The sequence below is a fragment of the Anomalospiza imberbis genome, chromosome 4, assembly GCF_031753505.1.
Source record: "Anomalospiza imberbis isolate Cuckoo-Finch-1a 21T00152 chromosome 4, ASM3175350v1, whole genome shotgun sequence".
NCBI lineage: Eukaryota > Metazoa > Chordata > Aves > Passeriformes > Viduidae > Anomalospiza > Anomalospiza imberbis.
Window position 1 is genome coordinate 55,840,060 of NC_089684.1, and position 24,747 is coordinate 55,864,806.

Here is a 24,747-nt window from a genome sequence, read left to right on the forward strand (position 1 = left end):
GTCTTCCAAGTGATACTCAGAGATATTATTCTTATATTTTTCCTTAGCTAACTGACATTTTTCAGACATCCTCAAATCCCCACCCTGAGGAATCTGAGTGTCCAAGCCTCTTTTTCTCTCCAGGTCATGCAGGCATATATGTCCCATTCTTAGAAATGGTCAAAATACAAAAGATTTCAAGAAAATCACTAATCTCAAACTTGAAGTGCCACCAACATAACACAGATTTCTGGCACAATGATGGCTTGAATTATCATGATCAGCCAATTGATATAAAATCAACTCCCCTGATTTTTGGAACTTCCATGAGTGTTACTGTTTGTTGCAATAAAAGGTAATTTTTCTTTTCTTTCCAAAGGACTCCAAGGAACTCTTTGGAAGAAGGAGCCATGTGCCTTTCTGTGCACACATGTGGCTGATCGCCCTCCCAGACAGAGTAGTCAAAGGTTGGGCAACACACCTGTGCTACACAAACAGTTTTTACAGATCTTACTGCCACAATTAGGCTCTGGGGTTATTTCTACACATTTCCAGTGGCAAAATAAGTCCAGTGTTTCAGTGCACCATGTTTCCAGAGCCAGAAAATTTGCAGAGATTTGAAAGCAACAATACTTATTCGGTTTCCGAAAGAAGGTGTTAAAAGAAGATTGTTTCAAAGCTAGGTATTTTATCAAAACAATACACTTCCTCCCACCTCCTCCCATCCTTCCACTTAGTTAAAGACAGACATCATGCCTAACCTCAGCCACCATGGTTTCCTGTCCCTTCTCTGCAGCAGTGCCTTCTCCACTTATCAAAACTGGATGGAAAGGTGTTACACTTAACCAGGATATGCTTCTCAGGAAGAAATACCAATGAATCATTTCATACAAAGATAATGCATGGAAATGCTTTATGCCAGGTTTCCAAGTTCTCAAGCTCTTGACTGTCTTTTTGGTACACTTATTTTCACTAGGAAGGTTATCTGGAAGTTCATGCCAATGTTTCTGTAACCCCCAATTAATCAGTTGATCAGGTTTTTTCTTCACATATTCCACTATCTGACACATCTTGACAGCTGGCAGAAAAGCCATTCTCTGGTTCAGAGGATGAACACAAAATTATTTTATGTGAGTGGGGAAAAGTTCAAAAACAAAACCTGCAAGCCCCTCATCTGAAAATGCATGACAGACTCACTGACAAATGGGGTCAACATCCCTGCAGACAAATCAGGAAACTGAATGGAATAAATTCTGTGTCAGTTTTTGGGTGTTCACTTCTTGTTAAAAATATTTGGCTGGTGGGTAAAAGGGAACAATCTGCAGCAGGTTTTCTAAAACTACAATGCACATTTTTCAATTTTCCCAGAAAAATCAAAAATCACTTGCTGGCACAGCAACTGTTGTAAAGGTACAATGGGTGAATGAGGAGTTCAAGAAAATAGCTAAAAAAAAGTGGAACCTTCTCTTTTTTCTATTTAAGTCAGATTTTAGACCATCTTTTCTTGAAGAGATTGATTCTGCAGGCACAGTTGAATATGAGTGTTCAGTGCATAAAGAGGTATCCACACAGGTTTAACTGAGAAAGTGGAAATAAATCTTAGTTTTTCTTTTTTCTTAAATATTAACTAAGGCAAAATTAAAGAAGAAAGACATTTCACATGCACTTAAACCTGTCTATCACTCTCCAAATTTCTAAAAAACTGCACATTATTTACTCATTCTGTAAAGGAATTACAAAGCAATGCACTTGCTCATGATGCATAATCTGAGCAGCACAAATACTCTCTGCAGATACTGAAAATGTTCTTTTACTTTTTTTCTTTGATTTGTTTTCTCAGCTGATTTGTTTTCTCAGCAATTCCCTCAGTTTTTTCAATTTACTTTTTGCTGGATGACAAGTCTTTGTATCCTATTCTTCAAAACAATTCTTTGAAATGTATCCTATATTTATTTCAGGTCCAGCAACTATCTTAACTTGCGTAAAATTAACCAAATAGGCACAATGAAGAAACTGTCTGGGGCAGCATGGCTCCCTAATCTATAGAAAAAGAAACTATTTTCTTTCAGATCACACATAGACTCTATTAAGCATAAGGGCCCCTTTAATTTTTAGAAGTTGAAAGCTTTCTGCTGTTTGTCTTTTGACAAAAATGAAGTTTCAAACCACACACATGCCTGAACATACCTGTTGCTAGCACTACAGTCCTCAAAAATATCTACAAGCTGAAAAGTTCAGAAAGATGAAACAAATGAACACCATCCACAGTTTACAGTAACAGCTGATCCTCACTGTAAAGGAGCAGATGGGACTCATGCATATGCTATCAGAAAATGGTTTACACAACATCTAAGCTATCAAGAAGGTATTAGATGTTCTAATAAGAGAGAAAATATTGTACATTTAAAGGCCATTTTATGCTCTAGAAAGTTAAAGCAGTATTTTTATAAAATCAATTCCCCAAGTTATGTGTTGTCTTTAGATGGGATAATTTTTCCAAGTACCAATAGCTCAATGAACATAAACTAAATTTGTCCTAGCTTAAGATTTGTGCCTATGGAATCATCACAAATTGTTTTTGTAGTGCAGCTACAGGAGGAATTAAGATACTGAGGATTAATTGACAATTGTCCCTGTTTAACCAATAAATGAATGGCAAAACCTCTACAAAAGGCTAGAAGTATGAAAAATATGCAACTTTATAATGAAGAAGAGATCTTAATTTTCTTGGGGAAAACCCCTTTTACTACCAGGCAGGTGGAAAAGTTATTCTTGGACTTCAGTCTTGTCTCATTAAACCATCAGAGTGCTACAAAAGAACACCAAACTTTGAAATTTTCCTGCTAAAGGGGTGTCATAAAATATCACTGGCATGGTGACAATGAGAAATAGCTGTTCGTTCCAGAAAAGTTTGTGTTGTTTGAGTAAAAGTTTACAAGATCACAAGAAAGTTGAAAAGGAGGATCAGTTGCTCTGTTTCTGCAAGACCTAGAGGGCAGCACACAAAGACTAACAAAGGACATATGCATGAAAGGTGGTAGACAAGTAGTTTTCTTTGCCAAAGAATACTAAAATTCTGCTGTTTCAGAGATTTAACAAATCCATGGGAGACTATGAAAGTGTTAGAAGCTATGCCTCAGAAAAGACCCTAAGCTGGAAAAAAATGTGCACTGGTTCTCTAAAAATGTCTCACCTACTTGCCCTGTTTGTATTTTGCTCTGGACACTTCCCTACAACCACTGCAATGGAGAAAAAGAGAAGTACTCAGTTTTGATCTTTTTGTAGTAATTAAGGACTCAGTATCTTTGGTAGCATGTTCAACTGCCTAGAATCAAAAAGCTTTTCCTTACAGTCTCTCTGCATCTTTCTTGTTTTTACACTTGCATTCTGCCTCTCAAGCACCTCACCAACAGGAGACTGGCTCTGCCATTGCAGCACCCTTCTCACAGGCAGTGGCACTGCTCTTAGGTCCCCAGAGCTGTCTCTTCTCAGGCTGGACAAATCCAGTTCACACAGACCCTTCTCACAGTTCTCCTGACACTGACATGGTGACTCTCCAATGGACTTGTCACAGGCTATTGATACCTTTCCTGTACAAGGAAAAGGTGACAAAACTCGACACAGTAATTGCACTTAATTATTAAGTTGTGCCTTTTGATACAAAAAACAGTGGATGCAAAGTGGACTTCTTGGTAATAATTTCCTTGTTCAGAAAAAAATATATATGCTCACTTTCATTCAATCATCTTAAAACATTGTTAATAATGGAAGTTGCCCAGCTAAAAGGCAGTAAAGTAGTTCAGATGTCATAAACTCCTTTAAGGAGAACAGAGAAGTTTCATTGAAGATAAATTGGCTTCCATCAAAGTAATCTGAAATATTGCTATTGATTTGCAGAGATAACTGAATATAATTGTTCATATCTTCTCAACAGCTGAAGAGTCAATTACAGAGATTTTCATTAAAAGCAATTCAGTGTTAAGTACTACCCAGATATTCCTGCTATTATCAGATATGACAAATATTTGAACACACAGAAGAAAGGTGGAGAGGCCAACTAAACTGGTACACTATTAATATTCTTTGGCTTTAACAGCAAGTGAGCACAGTGAAAAACACAACAGAAGCTTTAATTTTAATGAATTTCTGTAAAAAAGCAAGCAAGAAATTCTGTAGAACAGCAAGCAAGAAAACGATTTCTAACGATGGCTGTTTGTCCTGGATGTATCTGCACACATTTTGTTCCAAAGAGCTTGTGAAGTGCAGCACAAATCATGAGTAACATCAGTAAAGACAAAGAATCAAAATGAAGAATTCTAGAACCCATTTTGAAGAATGGTGAGGTGAAGAAGAAAAGCTGAGGATTTATCTTCATATGCTAGAAGTATAACCTGTAAGAACACATTGATTTGCAAGTTCTAAAAATTCGTGGAACATATCTGTAATATGGAAAAAACTTCAGTTTGTTTTAACAGAGATTTTAAAAAACCCCAATGGTAGATACTGCAAGTAGCTGCACTTAAACACTCTGAGCCACACAAAACACCAGAAGGGATGTTTTAAAGAAGTTTCAAGTCAATGTTTGATATTCCTAAGGTATTTAAAATTCAAGAAAAGTTCTATTCCACAGAATTATTTAACATCCATCCCCCAGATCTCAGTCTAAGAAACATATGTCAGCAGTACGGTGGACTTAGCTGAACCTGAGATTTGTCCTTACAGAAGGACAAAGGGATTGCTATTTTTTTCACTATTTTCACAGTATTTTGCACAGAAATTTGTGACAAAACCTTTTCCCAGAAACAAGGGTAAAAGAAATATCTTGGTCTTCTCCCCATTTTTCTCTAAAGCAGCATATTTTTTTCTCAGCTTTTCAAAAGAGGATTGATGGAATTACAGCAGTATTTCATTAGAGTCACATCAAACATCAGCAGCTCTTCCCCAAATAAGCCACAATCAATTAGACCACTTCAGTGGTGAAGATGTATAAACAGCTGATTAATGTTTAATGTCAAACTCCTTACAAAGAAAAAGAGGCAATAAATAGTGCATAAAAAACCGCCAAAAGCTCAAGGGAACAAAAGCCTTATTTTCTGTTTTACTGCCAAAGTGAAGTTCTGTACAACTAATTTGCTAACATAATGCCAGTGCAAAAATACCTGTTTTCAGATGTACAAAGAAACATGAAAAAATAGATATAGACATACCTGGTCCAATGCAGAATGATGCAATGATTGCAAGGATGCAAAATATACTGAGGTAAGGAAGCCAATGCACAGAGCTCTGCGTAGATAAAAGACATTCATTTTAATATATTGAACACATCACAAATATTTTTAAAAACTTGTGTTTTCCATGTTTCTTGATCTATTTCAGAATTTATTCTGGGGTTACTTTAGAAAATCACAGCATTTCTGTAGCACACAGCATTTCAGATGATTTGTATTTAAAGGCCTTGGTCTCTGTGAAATTCCTGTAGGGAAACACTAGATAAGCTATATACCACAGAGTCACAACTCTAAAAAATCACAACTTCTTGTGGTCGTGCTCAAGCCAACCTGGAACACTGAACACATTCAGCACCTCCATCCACCTCAGGTATTTCAGTCATATTTAAAAAGAGCATCTAGGATAGCCCATAGAGCTTCAAAATTCACCAGTCCAAGGCTTGGCTGAAGACTGCACATGACAGGCTGACGTGGTAGGACAACCAGGGATCTGAACCTTGGCAAAGCATGGGAAAGCCACAGTCCAGGGCTTTTCAGCTGTAATCTAATTTTGCAGACAAGGAAGGCCATATATGCTATCTTTACTTCTAAGTAGTTTTTTCTCTACTGAGACCTCTATATATCAGGAACTTGAAATATGAAGAGCAATTCATGTGGAGCTTGCAGGACACTGTTTCTTAATCATGTATGTGAATGATTGATTCCAATACTAATAGATGAAAAAAAAAAACATGGATGCCCATTTCTTTCTCTCTCCAACAGGTGAAGTTTTACTGCAGCAAAGTGTGAATCATAGTTTTATTAGAATTTTGCTATTTTTGAGAAGTTTGTTAACATACATGTAAGTGGACTGTCACCAACTTGAGTGGCACTGTAAAAATATCCTTGCTAAATGAAGTAATTATTTTCTCAGTCTTAAGGAAAGGCTCCCATTTTCTGATGTTTTCTTCTCTTCTAGTCTGGGTTATTTCCTTAGTTATGTGGAAACCATGGTCTCCTGGACATTAACCAAAGGGGTTGTAGATATATCAAAATTACACAATCTAAGGTTCTTGTCTGGAAGCAAATCCAAGATCTCTGAGAAAGAGAAGGGGCAAATATGGAGTAGATATAAATTTCTCTGAGATTAAGCCTATTTGTACTGTGATCCTTTGTTCAAAGCAAATCAATAATACTTTACAGTTTGAGAGCCTTTTGAAAGGAGGTAAAACTGAAAGGCATTCAGACTTCAGGGATTTAAAATAGCTGAAGGTCCTCACATGCCCAACTTGGTTTTAAAAGATCTGGAAGGGAATTTTCACTCGGCATACAAAATATGCAATAACATCTCTCTTCAGGAGGAGAGCTGTCTTACAACTGTTCTGGCAGGTGTGTGAAGTAAAGCTTTTTTGTCATGTACATAGAGGTAAATCAAATAAAACTGCAGTGGTGTGACACAGACCTGCCAGTCTACCTGACCTATTGACTCCCTTCAAACACAAAACAAGATTTGGAAGTCAGATTAATGGCACCACACAGGAATCAAAATCAGTAGAAAAATACCTTGATGAAACACCACCCAAACCCATGCCATTGCAAATGTCAGTTTTACTTCTCTAAAATCCTTAGGAACATAAACAAACCACATTATTACATAGATGAAGGCCAAACAAGAAAAATTATACCGGACCAGAGTTTAAACTGGTTTAATAAAGAAAAAATGATAATTTGAAACACCTGGGGAATTGAGTGCTAATAACATCTGATAACTTAGAACCATATCATCGTAGAAACATATTGATTGGAAGAGACCTTTAAAGCTCATCTAGTTCCAATCCCCCTGCAATGAACAGAGACATCTTCAGTCAAATCAGTTTGTTCAGGGCCCTGTTCAACCTAGCCATGAATGTTTCCAAAGATGCTGTTTGTTCCATCAAACATTTCTCTGGACAACCTGTTCCAACACTTTACCACACTCATTGCAAAACACTTCTTCCTTATACCTAATCTAAATTGACCCTGGTTTAGTTTATAATTATTACCTCTTGTCCTATCACAAAAAGCCCTGCTAAAAAGTCTATTCCCATCTTTCTTCTAATGCCAAATGTTCCCCAAAGGATAAGTCTTTATATTGCCTATACAAATACCAGAAAAGTAACTTGAAAGAAACATCAAACATGGAAATTTTTCACTACAAAAAAAAGGAAAACATAAAATAAGAATGACATACAAAGCATGAAAGAAATCTCAGAGAGAGTGAATTACAAAGACACATCCACAGAACATTGGTAAACCATTTATTCAGCTATGGGTAAAACTGTCTTCATAATATTTCATCATATGCATAAACCTTTGAATTAAGGAGTCTGAATGTGAGAATGTGAGAAAGTGTCTATGGCTTTTTTAATGCAAAACTTTGGAGCAAACAGATTCATATATTAGTGTAAAAGACCTTTCACTCCTTATGCCAAACTGATTAAAAGGATTGGCTTATGCAGGAATGGTGAGACAAACCAGTATCAAGCATGTTTAGAATAGGTAAATGAGAGAACAAAAATACATAATGACCCCAGTGTTACCTGTAAAGTCAGGGAGACAGTGAGTACTGCAAAGAAGATGATCATCAGCCCAAAACCTCCAATGAGGAGAGGCCTGCGCCCAAGCCGTTCAATAACTAAGCCCTGGAAAACAAAAAATGGCATTTGACACTCTTGAGAAAACACTGAATAACTTGGCTCATGAAATATGTTCTCCAAATAAACATGAAGATCAAAAGTCAACAATGAGGGTGGATTTTACACTATTCATAAGCTATGACATTCATAATCGTGCTCACAATTATGTTTACAAAATTTAACATGCTTGAAAAAACAATTCAGCATGGTATCCTTATCTGAGACCACTGAAAAAATTACTCATTGTTTGAATGGCTTGTAAATATGCACTAAATTTCTATGACAGTCTTCTTACAAAACAGAATTTTTATTTGTCAGTATGTTGAAGTGAACTATAGTCTCTTGCTTTTGCATTTTGACTGTTTCTTAATTTCAACATCTCCCTGAATTTAAGCTTAAAACTTTTACAATTTGAGATTTCAATCTTTTTAGCATAAATTAAATCTTAATTAAACCAAAATTTATTTAAATTTTTTTCTCAAATATAGAATAAGCATTTAGTTGTTATTTTGGATCATTGATGTAATTAGAATATCTAAACAGAAGAAATCCATGCAGCAGAAAATTTTGTTCAGACACGTGATTTTAACACTGATACTTGTGCAGCTATACCCCTTTTGAATTTATATTTAACATCTGAATATAAATCACAAAATATGAATATTTATCTGCTAGAGAAAAACACAATGAAGAATTTCTTAAAAAGCTGTAACTTGAAACTCTGCTAGTCTGACTCATTAAAATAGGCTAATACTTATTTTGTCATAACAGCTGATGTACTTTTCATGTTGGTAACCACTAAAATTACTAATTACACTTGGCTTTCTTATAAGAAAAATAAGAGGATTTTCTGAAGATTAAAATGTACCACTTCAAATAAGTTAAAGTCAGAATCACTAAACTGTTTGCCATATCATTATTTACGGGCAACTGGATGCCATCTTCTGCACATCTTTTGAGGAAAAAGTAAAATGGGCAACTAAAATGAAATTTGGTGTAATACCCTTAATTCTGGGAGACAACACACATCACTCCACTGTGAGCATCTAGAAGAGATGTGTTAAAGCAAAGTACAGAAACACCCTCGGATGAAATGCCTTGAGAGACAAGTTCTTCTCCCTCAGTCTGGAGTTCAGCAGTGGATTTTAGAGCAGGCTTGTCTGTCCTAAACACACGTTGATGTTTCACCCTGAGTTGAACTTCCCGACCAGAGATATGCTCTGTGGTGCTGCAGATCACTGAAAGCAGCTCTGTGGCAAGATTTTTAATTATTTATTTCTTTAAATGGTGAAATATAATAATTTGGATAATTTCCACAGCTTCCATAATAGAATTATGGAATTTTAAAAATAGCTGCACTGATATTAATAAGATTTTATGAGGACCAAATGCTTCAAAACTGCAACTGCTTCACTGTAAAAACCTCGAAAATATGGCAGCTATTTCCCATTATAATTAATAAATCCATCTTGCAAACACACATGACCACACAGACACTGAACCAAGAGACAACTTTAATGGCTTTGAGGGCTAAAAAATTATTTGATAGGTCTGTAAGACCCATCTTCTGCAACTTCCTCAAGAGACTTCTGCAACAGATGTTTTATATGTAATTTGGAGTGGATTATATGTTCAGCAATAAATGTTGCACATATAATTTGACTTACTGTGCAATTTCTCTTATTTTTTTCAATGCTGGATTGATGGTCATGATTAAGCAATCTGGATGTTACAGAGAGGGGGGTTTTGTATCAAAACAGGATCAGGGATGATGCTTCTCTTAGAGGAAAAAGTTCATAGATGCCTCTCATACAAACATGGGAAAAATGTGATATCTTTTTCACTTGTAAAACTCAAAGCAAAACAAATTCCAGTAAGGAAGGACAGTTTGGACTTGGTCTTCCATAACAGCAAGTTTTCCTGATGAAAGCAATGCTGGTTTTGAGGTTGTAAACAGACAACAACTTTAGTTTTTAGTTATGATTATACAAATCCAAAACTTGTTCACTTGCAAAACCCACTAAGATGCTTATGACTCATAAGAAGTGGAAGATGATTCACCAGTTTCCAAGTATTTATAGTTCTGAATGCTCCACTGCTATGTACTGGTAACTGTTACCTATTGAAGATCTATCGCAAATCAAAATATACTGTACAGTAGAATAAATGAAATAACAAGACATCCAGTGCATGCTCAAGTACAGACAACAGAAGAACATTAGAACAGTTTTCTGTGATAACACCTGAGTTACGTGCCAGGCTTTGTAGGCTGATACTTGTTTCTGTGTGATCATAAACATGCATTTGTAGAAACCTATACCCAGTCATGATGGTTAACACAGCTGAAATTACTGAAAATGTGTAAAAAATATTGCAACCAAAATTCTCACAACACAAATATTTCATGATAAAAAGGCAACTGATACACAAACTACATTAACAGTTCACACAACTTACTTCTCTGTCTGTCAGGAAACACTTGTGAATTAAGTTAAAGAAGCAAATGTCAACCTTTTCACTTGAGTCAGCTGCAGATATCAGGGCTGACATAATGAAAGCAGAGTGCATTAAAATAGATCAGACAAGCTTCCTTGGATAAAATGAATGTGCAAGGAAGTCCTGCAGTCCAAACAGGAGGTCCCTGCTTACTATTCCCTACTTATATCCTGGCCCTAAATTATACTAATCAAATCCTGACAGGTTTTCTTGATGTCTCAGCTCTGTGAAGAAGTTTGATCTGTAAGTTAATGTCAAGAATAGCCACACTTTCTTTCTCATGTATTTTGGATAAAGGTCTGAGTAAGACTGTGACTAGACTCAGACTTAACATGGCAAACTAACACTGTGTTATTTCCACTTTAAATATCAGGATTAAAATGGATAACCTCATTTATATCACTCTATGACACAATGTGCAATATCTTGTACCCAGGAAAAGGAGAGGAACGGCAGACTGAGAATTATAAACTGGGTTTTTTTTTGATTCATACTTTGATATATATCCATTAGTCTACTGTATGAATTATTCATTTTGAAACAAAAAAAAAATAGCTATTTTATTTAAGTACCTAAGCTGGAATTTAGAGGCCTGGCATCAACTTTGGCCACATAAGCACAAGCCTTAAATAAATGTCTGTCTGCAAGGTTCTCACATCAATTTGCCTGTATCTGTGTAAAAGCCATGTCAGGATCTTCTACAACTTCTGCAACTACCTGTCTAAAGATTACTCTCAGTAAAGCATGGAATTGATTCCTACATTTCTAAGCTCAGTCTGAAGTATTTTGCAGTGAGGCATTCTTAATCAGCTTCACTTGGCAGTGAAATTTTCCATTCACTAAAGATGCTCTCCATACTTGACACCTGCCAAGACCAGCACAGCCAAGACATTGCCCGTGCAAGGACTTATCTTAGCCAGCCACTTTTGTCTCAACAGTGCTTGGCAATAGCACCTAGGGCAGCACAAAACCACTCATTTCCTTATTCCTATTCTGTCCCTTCAGTAAACTGTAGATATTTCTGAAGCAACACTCCTTCCAGTGATGATTCAGTTATTAAAAGTGTTAAGCTAACAAATTTATACTATAAAAACCAGACTAGATCTCAGCTTGATCTGTGACAACTTATTGTGGCTGATGCTTTATTTTTTAATGATGGTATTTGAATATCCTGATGCAGGTCATCCTGAACAGACTGATAAAAGGATTACTCAAACCCAACACTTTCAATCCTCAGCAGCAGGAGATACATCTTTAAAACTTTCAATTTCTGAATAAATCCTACAAAAGAATTTGTACTACCCAAATGCAGCCTTTAACCATGTACACCTTGGGTCTTAGGAGAGGTGATGTAAGGCAGACCTTCATAATGAGACTTTTTCTTCTGGGAGGCACTACACATGTACTTCAACACATGCAGTCCTCATCTATTCAAAAGTCCATGTGTATTAAAGCAATTAAAAAAGAATACTGTCTTTACCTAAAAGCAATCCTGCTGATCACTGGAGGGCTGAGGCAGTGTGCATTAACAGAGTCTCTCTCTGCAGTCCACCCTGCAGAGAAAATACACCCAAATGCCTCTGGCCTTTGACAAACACCATGATCTGAGGTGCTGCTTGCCCAATCTCTTTTCTACTGCTGTCTCTATCTAGTCTACTACAGACCAAGATATCACCCTCAAATTCTGGTAATCCTTGAGCAAAAGCTTGTCATGGTGAGGGGAGAAATAGAGGAAATGTCATGTTTGCCCCATTCTTGCCCTATCTACTTACATCCTACTGGGAATTATTGGTATGGGAAGGCTGATTCTGACTTAGTGTGAACAATGCCACATGGGACTGCATTACAAGACTTACAAAAATTCAGGTTCTAACAGAACTTCCTAGGAACCTTCGAGATTCTAGTATTTGTCACCTCATTTTTTTTCACTTGCTAAGACTGGCTGTTACTTGAACATATCTCTTTCTCTTCTGACCACAGTGGACCCAGAGTCTTAGTGGAGATATCTTGCATCATCCTGTGGAAATCATGAAGGAAATATGTTGAAGATAAGAACAGCTATGGATATGTATGGAATATGCTCTACTTGAGATGTTCCATGCCTTGAGCAGGGAATATTTCCTTCTATATTGAGATCTATAAACAGTAAAAGAAACAAAGAACGAGTTTAAGAGCCCTTTCTCATGACATCCTAAAGCAGATTAAAATCATCCTGCTAAAGTAGGCTGGCTTCCCTGACTTCTGTGTGATAGTGTGTGTGATACTGCAAAGGATTTCCTACATTCTTTTATGGTCTAGTACTGCAATGTATTTTAACTCATTCCAGGCTTCACACAGTTTGTCACAGGCTTTTAGTAACACCTTCATGCATCATCCTATGGGAAATACTTAGGGCACAGTCTTCTCAATATAGTCACATCTAGACTCTTTCTGTGAACATTATAAGAAAACCAAATTTGGTGCCACAGATGGCAAAATTGGATGTGGGATGCTTCATTTGAATAACATTCCCTTTTATTCTATGCTGGCTTCATGGAGGAGGGAAGGAATCTTTTCAGACATTTCTTTCTGTCTCCCTTTCCATTCACACTGTTGCTGTGCTAAAAAAAGGCACTGGAAAATTGTTATCTTTGTCCACTAAGAGTAAGACAACAACTAAAATTAACCTGAATTACTAAAAATTAGAAAACAGCAACAGTAATCAATCTTACTGAAGAATAGCAAAGTTTGTGGTATGCCTTTCTTTAGAAGATATAGAACAGACTTCTGTTCTATAAACACAGGGAATTATTTAGGTATATTCCATCCTGTTTCAGAGAATTACATCAGGTTAGGTAATTTACTTCTGTACCATGTCTATGAGTAGTAAATCTATTCAGTATTTCATTCCAGAGGATAGTAACTTCAGAAACAAACTGAAATTAATGGGCACCCCACTAAATAGTAATTGTCTAGCCAGTCCTCTAAATCAAATCTGTGTTAAGTACAATGGGTGGAATTCTCTATCATTACCCAAAAAATATACAGAAACTTTATATTGTCACCCTAGAAAGAAGCTAGGGCATCAGGTATGCAATGCTATACATATTTCATGAAGTAAATTAGGAAGTGTTGGTGTAAGCAGAAATTGCAGCCAAATTATGTGAATGAAAAGAAAATGATGATGCGTGTTACATCTTTCATTGTTTATATGGCTTTTGCTAGAAAGGAAGAGGGATTAAACTGCAGGAAAATCATGCTACAAGTGGGCATATCAAGGGATCTGAGACAATACAGAGCTATGAAAAGGATGGAATATTAATTGTCTTTCATCATGGACCACATCAACATTATTACTCTTGTGCTGTTGCTCCCAAGAGATGCATTAAAGGGAGACTTTCAAAGTTTTTCACAGTTTAAACATTTTATCTCCTAAATATTACTTTGCTTCTCCATGAAATATGTCTCGATGTCACTGTTTTCCTTTGGCATTCATGTGGGTCTCATCAATGGAGGTCATCAATACCCAAGTATTCTTACTGAGGCTCAATCTCATGACCACCTAATTTATGCATAATGATCACAGATGATACATGATTTCTAGTGGACATTTCCAATTTCTATTTCATTTAAGAGGACAGAAAGTATACCTCTATAACTAATTACCTTTACTGATTTACTGTGAGTAAAATCTGGTTTCTGCTAGCAAACACAACAGATTAAAAAATTCCAGGAAAATTGAGTACTCTTCTTGTTTTCTTCTGTTTCTTCTCTGAGTAGTATAAAAGGCATGTACCTGGTTTAAAATTTAAGGCTGTGAAAGAGATTTTTTACAAAATGTCAAAAGGAGACATTGGGAGAGGCTGGGAGTGGGAGGAATCCCCTGTCCTCAGCGCTAGGCACGAAAACTTGATGGGAACTTACTCGAATAAAGAAGCTGCAAAATCTTCAATGGAAAAACTAAATTCATGCTGTTGTTCCTTTAAACAACAGAAATGAAACATTTATGAAGATTAAGGAAATAAAATTAAAGCTAAAAAGCAGTGTGTCTTGAACTGAGTAATTGGAAGGGAACAGGTATATTGGTACATTAGCATTTCCAGAGGCACAGCAGATAGCATTAACAGAAAAAATATTAAAAAACCTCCTCTTGAGTACAGAAAGTTAAAACACATACCATGAGCCAAAGCACACCCATCCACCTCATTATGTGTGAAGAGTCTGCTCTGAAGAAGCCCCACAAACTGACAGCACAGAAGGAATTGAAAAATAACAGACTATATTTATAGAATGGCCTTAATATCATGGAATCATCGCCATGTAATTATCATCTGTTTTTACATAAAAGAGGTGTATTCTTCACTTAAATCAGTGGTAGAATTATCGTTATTATTTTTCCATATATCTTAAACAAAGAACCATGTATGCAGTATCACAAAGAAACTGTAAGAGGTAGGCACTTTCATATGTCTCTATTTCTACCTATTAAAATGAATCCTAAAATAAAAGTCTCTTTAATTAAAAAAAAAACCAAAAAAAAACGAAAACCAGATTTGTGGAAATCCACAAACATCAGAAGGTTATTTGTGACCCTGTAGAGTCCTTATGTCCTAGACTGCAAGAAAACATACCTGATAGCTGGATTTAGTTTAATATTTTCTAGGTCACAAGCAGTCACTCCGCCACTGAAAAGGACTCTTTTTCCAAAACCATTCTTCTGACATTTAAAAATGCTTTCTGCTGTGTTCAGTATTGTTCAAGTGGAGTTGGTATAGAATATATGAAGAAAAAAATCTAGCAAAGAAAGGACTACTAGCTTGTTTGCAGCTTTCCATTCCAAAGACTTGTCCCATTGCTTCTTATCTATTGCAGTGTAAATATAAATGTATTTGCTTTAGCAATTGTATAATTGCCTACTAAAACTTTAAGTTTTAGTTTGCTCATTTAGTGTATTTTTTCCCTAGTCCTAGTCCTGGGCATGGATGAGATTTTCTTTTAACATCTCCCTCTACATTCAGAGCAGAGCAGAGGACCTGCTCTGGAGCTCATGCATTAGGAAAGGATGCCTGTTTGTGCTGAGTAAGGCAGCAGAATTGAATACCACATGGGACTCCCTTGTTCTAGCACGCTGGTGTGGTACTCATATGCCCTCTGAACAGAGAGACTCATCTTTCTCAGGATTTCTCCTGAGAGAAGCTGTGAGAGAAGCAGAGAAAAGAGAATCAAAACAATTCTTATCTCATTCGCTGCTCCTGTTTGTGCCCATGTGGAATGTGGCATGGAGATTGCTTACCCAAGGTGATTGCTGGATTGGATTCTGGTGATGGTTGTTTGGATTCATGGACCAATTGGATCCATGCGTCCGGACTCTCAGCAGAGGTTCACAGGGTTTTTTTATTAATAATATAATTAGTAATATTTCTTATTAGTATAATATAATAAAGTTATAATATAATATTGTATAACAAAATAATTAATTAACCTTCTAAAAGCATTAAAATTCAAAAATCATTCTTCCCGCATCAAACATCCTAACACCAACAGGCTGGCTTTACTGTTCCACCTCCCTGGGCGGCTGTTTCGGCCAGCCACACTGTACACTTGTAGCTGTACTGTGCCTGAGCCTTCTCCAAACAGCACCACAGCTGCGCAGCAGGCACACGAGAAGACTGAGATGTGAATAAACTGCTACCAGGTAAGGTTGTTCAACCAGGTGAACTAATTTATGAGTCACCAGTTAATATACTTTGGCCCTTGCTCTTTCTGCCTTCTTCCTCTTCATACATACAAAGCACTGCAGGACATACCAATTATTTCTGTTCCTTTTATGGATCTAAAATTAAAGATCATATTAAAAAAATATTCCAATTAAAAAAAATTGTTTAGGATTAAAATTAGAAATAATATTTTGAATTGCATTATCAACCATCACACTTAATCAACCTACTATTCTTTTTGTATTTTAAGGTGTATAAGAAAATAAAATCTAATAATATTGAAATATCAAGCATGCTAATGGATTTTTATAACCATACTTACAGAAGAAACAGCAGCCAGAGTCTCAACAGCACCAGTACTTAGTGTAACGTAAGGGATTGTTTCATGATTGATTCCAGATTCACTAAAGATGTTGTTTGTGTAGTACCAGATCTGTATCAGAGAGAATAAAATTAGTTATTAATCATTATAGATTGAACTACAATATATTGGTATTCAGTTCAACCATCTAATCTGCTTGAGGCGAGACTTGTTAAAACTCTGAGCAGACCCAGGTCACTGAAAGCCGAACAGGACAACAGATGTAGGGCAAGTGCAAATTCCAGGTGGATTAGGCACAACTCTGCTGTAAGTTCCACTTGCAGACCCGGGCAGAATTACAAACAGCTTCAACTCAATTTAGCTTAAATCACTTTAGGAGTAAATCAGAGAAACTCACTTTATGCTTGAAGAACAGGATACAAATAGGTTTTGTGTGGCTCACAAAGCCAGCTCACGTAGCTTCATGGAATACTTCAACAGCATGTAACAACAGAGGAGAGAACAGCAGAGAGATGCTGTGAGACACTGAAGAAGTTGCTCATTTTTTGGACAGAAGTAGTGAGGTGTTATTTCTGCTTTAACCTTACTGGAGTCAAGCCATCCCCTCCGTCTCTCTTTATTATCCACCAAAAGAAAAGATATTTTTAAGATTGGAGTTGCTTGGGGAAAAGTAATATGCTGCTTTAATCATAGGCTTGAAGTAGCTGTCACTAATGTACAGAAATACAGGTTGTATGACTTAGAGGAAGTCAGTCATATTTAGTCAGTAAAACCATATCCAGCAGTGACAATATCCAGGCAGAGAATATATAGTTATATATACATTCTAAAATAGCAAGTCTGGTAAGCATCTGAGTCCCATTCACATCAACTTCCCACTTTGGGAAAGACTCCCTTAGAGCAGTATGTCATACAATGTATTCCTGGATATGAAAAAGTATAACCTTCACCAGTGAAAGTTCACCAGAGTTTTGTGACTTCTTTAGAACTGAGATAAAGTGGTAGAGGATAAATAAATTTATTATGGCTTATATGTATCAGATAAATGTTAACAGAGTAAAAGAGACTAATAGGAAATAATTTATTTATGTCAGTTTAGGTCAGGCTGTCTGGTATTTTGTTATAATTGAAAACATTAACATGATCAGAGCTTCACTATGATTTCTGTTCCATGTGGAAATAAACAAAATGTACTGTTTTAAGCAAAACAATTTTTTGTTTGAAGTAAAATCCTTAAAAAGAAGCAAGTGTTCTCAGGTACCAGCAGGATGATTACAGAAATCTGCCAGTTGGTAATTTCTCTTGAGAATGACCTGAGATTCTCACCTGAAGGAATCCCAACTTTCCCACATTCCCTGTCCAGATGGTAGTTGTGGAAAAGACCAGACTGGCTAACAGGGCACTACAGACAAATAAATGAGTTAGAAGGAGTCTTTCCTGCCAGCAAAACCTGGCTGATGCTGGCTCACACCCAGCAGGTTGGTTCAGATCCACTCATGCAAACAAGACCCAGGTTCACCAGTATCTGTCACACCTGGACCTGTCCTCTCATCTTGGAGCTTCGGATGACTTGAGCAGCATCAGCCAGGAAAGCCAAGCAAAAGAGACAAGTTTTTGAAGACTGGTCTCTTAATCAAGTGGTCCAGCTTTTTCTCTTGACCTCTCTTAATTTTCTTGGTTTTACTACTAATTGTTACTAACAACTGTTTAAATAATCCATTTCAGAACACAATTTTTGTGTGAATAATTTTTTTTTCATGTTTGGTGACATTGCATGAGAGAAGAAACAGAGTAATAATAAAAAAGGAAGACCTGAAATAGCCAACTCAACACACAGGTTCTCTGACAAAGATAGTTTTAGAGGCATATTTTCAGAAAGTGGCCATCCAATGACACTTTTAAGTAACTCTGGCATTCATTTTGGACTGGACATGTGTGACTATCCACCCACATCCTCACTTAAGCCATGAGAGTGTGGCTTTGTTCTGCCACAGAATACTGGACAATTTCCATCAACTATTAAGTATCCTCAAAGTCACAAAACTCTTCCATTTCCCCTGAAAATTTAGCTGTGACCTTTTCTTATGGACAATGTGCTTCATTATTTGAACAGTCTCTTTGCTACTATGTCATTTTTTTCTCTCATGTGTTGATAAAACTTGAAAAGACTGAATGACAAGATAATTCTGTTTTTTTTCTCAAAAATGTATCCACAATGAGGAATAAAATAACCTGCCATTAGCACTGAAATCCCACCATTAGAAGAAAACACCACCTATACAAATATTATTGTAGTTTACCCCACAGGATGAAAAAATTCTTTCAATTCCCTCCTAGTATTTTGCAAAAAGAGTTCCAATTGCATTAATCTTTCAAATGCTCTTGGATAAATGACTTTTATTTGGAGTCTTAAAGCTATAGAGATACCTGAGATAAGCCCGAGCTAGTGTTCAAAGATACAAAAGCCCACAGACTTATTAGCCCTGGGGGAGAAATCTAGCTGGAGTGTGCTTCAGAGCACAGCGAGAGTTCCTTGCAGCAGCGAGAATAGTGCTTTCCATATATTTAAGCAAGCATGCCTCTGAACCATGACAAAAAACCCTTTCCCTTTGGGGTGCTTCATGAGAATATTTGTTTTGTGAACCATAGAGCATCTAAGCCAGATGCCACAAGCTACAGCAAGGATAGTTCTGGCTGGATATAGAGAAAACACTTTTCACACTGTAAGTGGTGTAAACACCTGGCAGAGGTTGCCCAGGAAGGTTATGGACTCTTCACCCTTGAATATGCTTAAAAGACAACTGCACAAGGCCCTCAGCATCCTGAGACCACCCTGAAGTCATTCCTGCTCTAACCAAGAGCTTGGATGAGGTGGAGGGATCTTCTGACCTAAACTGTCCTGTGACCTTCTCATATAGACTCAGATAGGTGGTGAAGGAGACTTCAGATATATTAATGGTCAATAAGGTTCACTGTTTGATGTCTTTTCCCTCTTTTGCTTCACTTTCCAAGACAGGAATATTGAAGAAACAAAAAAATCAAATATGCAGTGTGACATTTTAAAATCACTTATAGGAAGTTTTGGTGACTTCTGTAAGTACTGAACTGAATGAATCCAAGCTGAAATGTCTACTGAAATGTTGTAATGCACTAAATAATTATTTAGCTGTTGTTTAGGGAATTCCTACACTGAAAAGCTCTGAATAAGCATGGGGCATATTCAGAACCAGAGAATCTGAGTATCAGAAGTGAAAGCTGCATGCTCTTCCTTTGCTGATCTTTTCTACTTTTTCATGTATTCCTTCAAAGTTAACACAACATGGCTTTCCTCAATTTTTTTTTTTTTATTTTAAAAGGCCCCAAGCAATACAGATCTCTGTGGATCTTCCCACACACTGCTCTCACAGAGTCATTACTAATAAAAAGCAGCCAAAAAAGGGAACTCTTAGAGCTTGGTAATTAGTGTAATCCAAACCTTGTTATAAAGGAAAGGAGCACCTCAGGAGGTGCCATGGCCTGAGGAGGGACACTTACAGCATTTAGCCCACAGAGCTGGTAGCAGCCCATGGTGACGACCACAGTCAGGATCTGCCATCGTACCGCGCGGGTTCTCAGGAGCTGAACAACTGACACCAGTTTGGTGTTCCTTTGGGCTCGAGACTCTGCCAAAACTTCTTCTATTTCCTGAGACACATCATCTTTCCCAAGGAATCTCTGAAATGCTACAAAGAGAGGACATGTACTTTAGGCCAGACACTTGGCACTGTGTGCATTTATAACTGTCTTGCTTCTTTAAAATGGAAATGCTTGGCACAAACAGGAGGCGCACATGGGCTACAACTTAATTATTCTTCTGCCAACAATATCATTCTGCTCTGGATGTGATCTGGTTCATCCCTGCTATTGGGCTCAAAAACTGAAACAAAACCATAAATTGTCTCCCTGCAAGATCGCTCTTAAGTTATTTCATATATAATACAGCCTTTGGTCCAGTTAAGAGTGAAAACCCTGTGTGATATGAAAATATTTATTACCAAAGCATCTCTGAATGTTATTTAACTTGGCTACTTTTACAGCCTAACAGTATAGCTGGCTTTGTTGCAGGAGATAGATTGGATAGAGAAGTAGTTAAATGTAAAATTGCATATAAGTCTGGTAAACCAAGAAAAGGCAGACATTGGAAAGGAATAGCTACTTCATATTACCTCTTGGTTTTACTAGCATATAGGCAAGAATTCACTTTGTCAAGGTGATTCATATTAGACATAATTACCCAGAGCAGTTAAAGGCTTTATAGTTTTGAATGCTGGAGTCATGGGAACAAATTTACATGGCCAATGTAAGCAATCAACCAACCTCATCTCTCCAGAAACACACCATTTAGTATTGAACACTGATAGCTTACTGAAATATCCTTCCACTGTGAATAATACAGGCCTTCCACCTCATACCTCCTCCAAGACAGAGACACCTCTGACTGGATGTGGCGTGTCTCCACCAACCTTGTTTGACAGATACTGTCTGTGCAGGTAATACTTTTGTCTCAATCTAATGAACCTACCCCAGGGGTTGGCATTTTAAGAGATGTTTAAAATGCTCATCATCTCAGAGTGACTGCAGAGAAACAATGACATTACAAACACCCCCACAACAAGGCTTTGTGACCCAGTAGGATCCTAACACTCAAAACAATCCTTTACACAGCAGGTCACTTAAAATTTTTATTTTTATTAAATGAATACATTAATTTAGTTCACCTAAGAGCCAAATCCATTTTTCATAACCACAGCTTTGCATAACACTGCCTATAAACAAATGATCACATATGTTTACACACCTTTGGATCATAAAAAGCACTTTGATGGTCCAGAAAACTAGATATACTGACTAGTCATGGTTAATACATCCAGACTTTGTTTAGATTTTGAAGTTACAAAATGTTATCTTTACCCAGGTGAAAAGGCCAATTAATGGCATTTCATTGTTGTGAGGGATAGGTCACACAAATGAGCTGGTGGCCTCCCAGATATCCCTCTCTGACGTTTTGGTGAATGTACAAGGCTGCACATTTTGCCTGCTCCTGCTCTGGCAGTGCAGGGAACTAACTTGAGCTCTGGACCAAGTTTTTCTGAGGCACTTAGCACTTGCATTTTAATGGGCCCCACCTGATTCTGCTTAACAAGAAGTATGATTTTTTTAAGGGATGAACCAGCTCTGGGTGTTGAGTCAATTCATAGCATTCATATATTCTGATAACTAGTTTCTCTCTTGTGAGAGGAGAGGTCAGAATTTTTAAATCTCTCAGTAAAAGCACAAGACTTATCTTTTCACATAGGCTGTACAATCAGAAATGAATTAATAAATTGATATCTCAGAACTAAAACTTTAAGCTGCTCAGTTTTGTCCTTCGTTATTACTTATTTTTTAATAAATAATATGTAAACACTCATGTTAACGAATGTGATGTATTTAAAGACAGTGATAAGAAATGTAAAATTAGAACAATGTGTGCCTACAGAATGTTTAAGTCAATGTCTCATGCTGAAATTACATTTTTCTCAGTAATATCAGAATGTCGGTCAAGAAAAATTCAGGTAAAAACAAGAACAACAAGGCATACTATCAACCAACAACTATCACCATAGTCTTCCATGAAAGGATTCTCTCAGATTTTTAAGCATCTGGTTAATCGGTGTAAATTAGGTCAGTGCACAGTTTTGTTTATTTTTCCTGTCCTTAGAATCCTCAGCATTACTTTAGGTCACACAAGTCAAAAATATAGGTGCAGTCAAGTAAAAATATAGCATTGTCTTTTTTGCACAAGGGAGTTTGATGTATTTCTAGAGGGATGAGGAACTAAAAAACTGAAATTACCAAAATTGTCAAGTACGAGGCAGAAAAAACATAGACACCCAATTTCTTTCCTTCATGGCATTAAGTAAAGAGATGTAAATACCACTAGGCAATGGTGATGGATACTTAAAATTACCAACAAGTCAAGAAATACTAAGAAATCACTATGCTATACATGCATAGTTTTGAATAGATATCACCCAACCTTCTGGGAAAAACATTTTCCTGCTACTCAATATCTTTAATTTTCTTCCATTACCAGCTTTTCAGTACCATAAGAATCACAATTTTATATATAAATAATGTGGAAATAAATTCTGCATTAGCAGGGAGATAGGGCAACTCAAAAGTATTTCAGTGTCTGATGTTCAATTTATTAGTTTTACATTCTAAACCCTGGCATTACTGGCACTGAGAAGCCCAGAAGTCGTTCCTCTCCTCGCTGCAATGACTCATTTCCCTCCATGAGCTGCTTCTCACTATAGGGAATCTTTATTTTCATGTAACACTTAACACATCCCAGGAGTTGCAGTTCTAGAAACCTTTAAAACTTTCCAGATTCCTATTTAATTCTCTTGGATCAGAAGGCTTTAGAAGCTCAGCCTCCAAAAGTTGGAATACTGCCTTCATAAATAGGAAAAGAACTGGATGGTTCCAGTCAAGGGGAAAGAAGCCAGGAAACCCTCAAGAAACCCTTCCATAAACTCCAGTTTTTGTTCATCTCACCTAAGTGAAGGTGAAGCATCTGAAAGAGGTTCAAAGACCTGAAAAAAAGTCAGTTTGGTACCATCTCTAAAACCAATCAGGCCTTTAAATTAACTGAAAATGGGCACTCAACATCTCAGCTACATAAGGAATTACTAATTCTTTTTCCACTATAGTACTTCCAGGATGTGCAATGAAAGCAGTTGTTATCAACAGAATTAGCATGTGAACTTTGAGAAGAAATTTTAGAAGATCAAAATGCTATTGAGTGGTTTACAGTATAAAGCCAGCACCAGGCAAAGGGGGCAGAAAAATAGAGAAGTGGTCAAAGTTTGTTTGGGCTTATCCTTTGAAAAGAAACAGACAAAAATTAAAATAAGCTGCAGGAGTATTAATGTCATCTTTTTCCCATGGACACATTCACTTCCCTGAAGATTAATTATATTAAATCCAGTGTCACACTGTCTCACACATCTTTGTCTAAGTTCTGCTTAAACAGCAACTTATTTGGCCACTGTTGAAGATAGCAGAAGTTTCCCTGTAACAACTCCATGTTACCACAGAAATAGTTCACAAAATGAACAGTTATTTCATATAAACTAATTTTATTAGAGTACTCAATATCTAGAAGAATAACTCAGGTATATCTTCCTAGAAGAAATATAAAAATGCAATTTAAATCTAGAAAAATATAGATTATCTACTAGCATGCAGCATAGCAAAATTTAAGAAAAAATCTCAGGCAATATAATTGCAGGCAAATGACTTTAGGCTTTTCCTGCATGTCATCTCTCTCTTCTTCTAAGAACACACAGATCTTTTTTGAGTTATTATCCAGTTAAGGATTACATCTTTGCCTGTTTGTATGTGTGGTTTTACACACATCGATAGGCCTGTTTCAGGTTCACCTGAAACTAGCCAAAACAAAACATATGCACACCACCCTAAAATAACACAAGAATTGATAAACAGAGTTGTATTAAACGTTTAATGACCTAATATCGTTTCTAAAAGACAGGAGGCTTAAGAAAAGTTTAGAAACAAATCAGACACACCACAGTCACTCCAGCTTTTGGCAGGGAAACATCTGAGATGAAGCCTTCACAAAAAGCCAGCAAGTGTAGTAGTCATGGCTATCTCTTGCTTTCCAGTAAGAATAGTTTATAATTCTTACAGACATATAAAACCCACTGAGAAACAAAAATAAATCATATACATGCTTGTTGTCAGTCATAACAACTTATTTTAATCACTGGATTTGCAGTAACTTGTTCCTGCTGTTAAAGTTTGGGTTTAACACCTCCCTAGTCCATGTGGGCCCCCTGAAGGGCTTTGTAAAAAATTGGCTGCCTACTTTTTTAAATCAGGAGTGGCCTTGCTCTTTTGTCACATGAAAAGGTATCAACCCTAATCCATCTTTCTAAAAATTTAAATCTGTGCTTCTCGTTATACCTATTGTAATGCTTCTTTCATAACCATGGGACTTATAATGTATGACTAAACATACTAGATGAGCAGATTTTGTACGTCACCAACAGATGTTGCTGTGACATTTTATGCAAGTTGTTTGACCCTTAAGACTTAATAGTCTTTTCTCTGTCAAGCTGTGATACCAGCTGAATACCATTATTGATTTACATGACCTGCTACAGTCACTGCATAGAAAATGGAAAATGCAAGATTCCTCCCTTAAGAGTGCACTTCAAAAAAGACACCTCAACTCTCCAACTGCAGGTGTTAACAACACATGTTGTTAATCGTAACAAATGTTCCATTTTATCACTACTACTGATTTTATTTATATTACATCACTG

General features: G+C 36.7%; 1 protein-coding gene across 4 annotated transcripts in view; it reads right to left on the reverse strand.

The window, feature by feature from the left end:
• Window positions 1-24,747, reverse strand: part of SLC2A9 (solute carrier family 2 member 9) — an 84,432-nt gene that overhangs the window by 20,620 nt on the left and 39,065 nt on the right. For all 4 annotated transcript variants that reach the window (XM_068188682.1, XM_068188683.1, XM_068188684.1 and 1 more), the window contains 4 exons: window positions 19,910-20,097; window positions 16,376-16,486; window positions 7,766-7,867; window positions 5,187-5,262 (listed from right to left, as the gene is read on the reverse strand). In XM_068188682.1, the coding sequence (XP_068044783.1) occupies window positions 5,187-5,262; window positions 7,766-7,867; window positions 16,376-16,486; window positions 19,910-20,097 (477 nt within the window). The remainder of the gene's footprint in view (window positions 1-5,186; window positions 5,263-7,765; window positions 7,868-16,375; window positions 16,487-19,909; window positions 20,098-24,747) is intronic.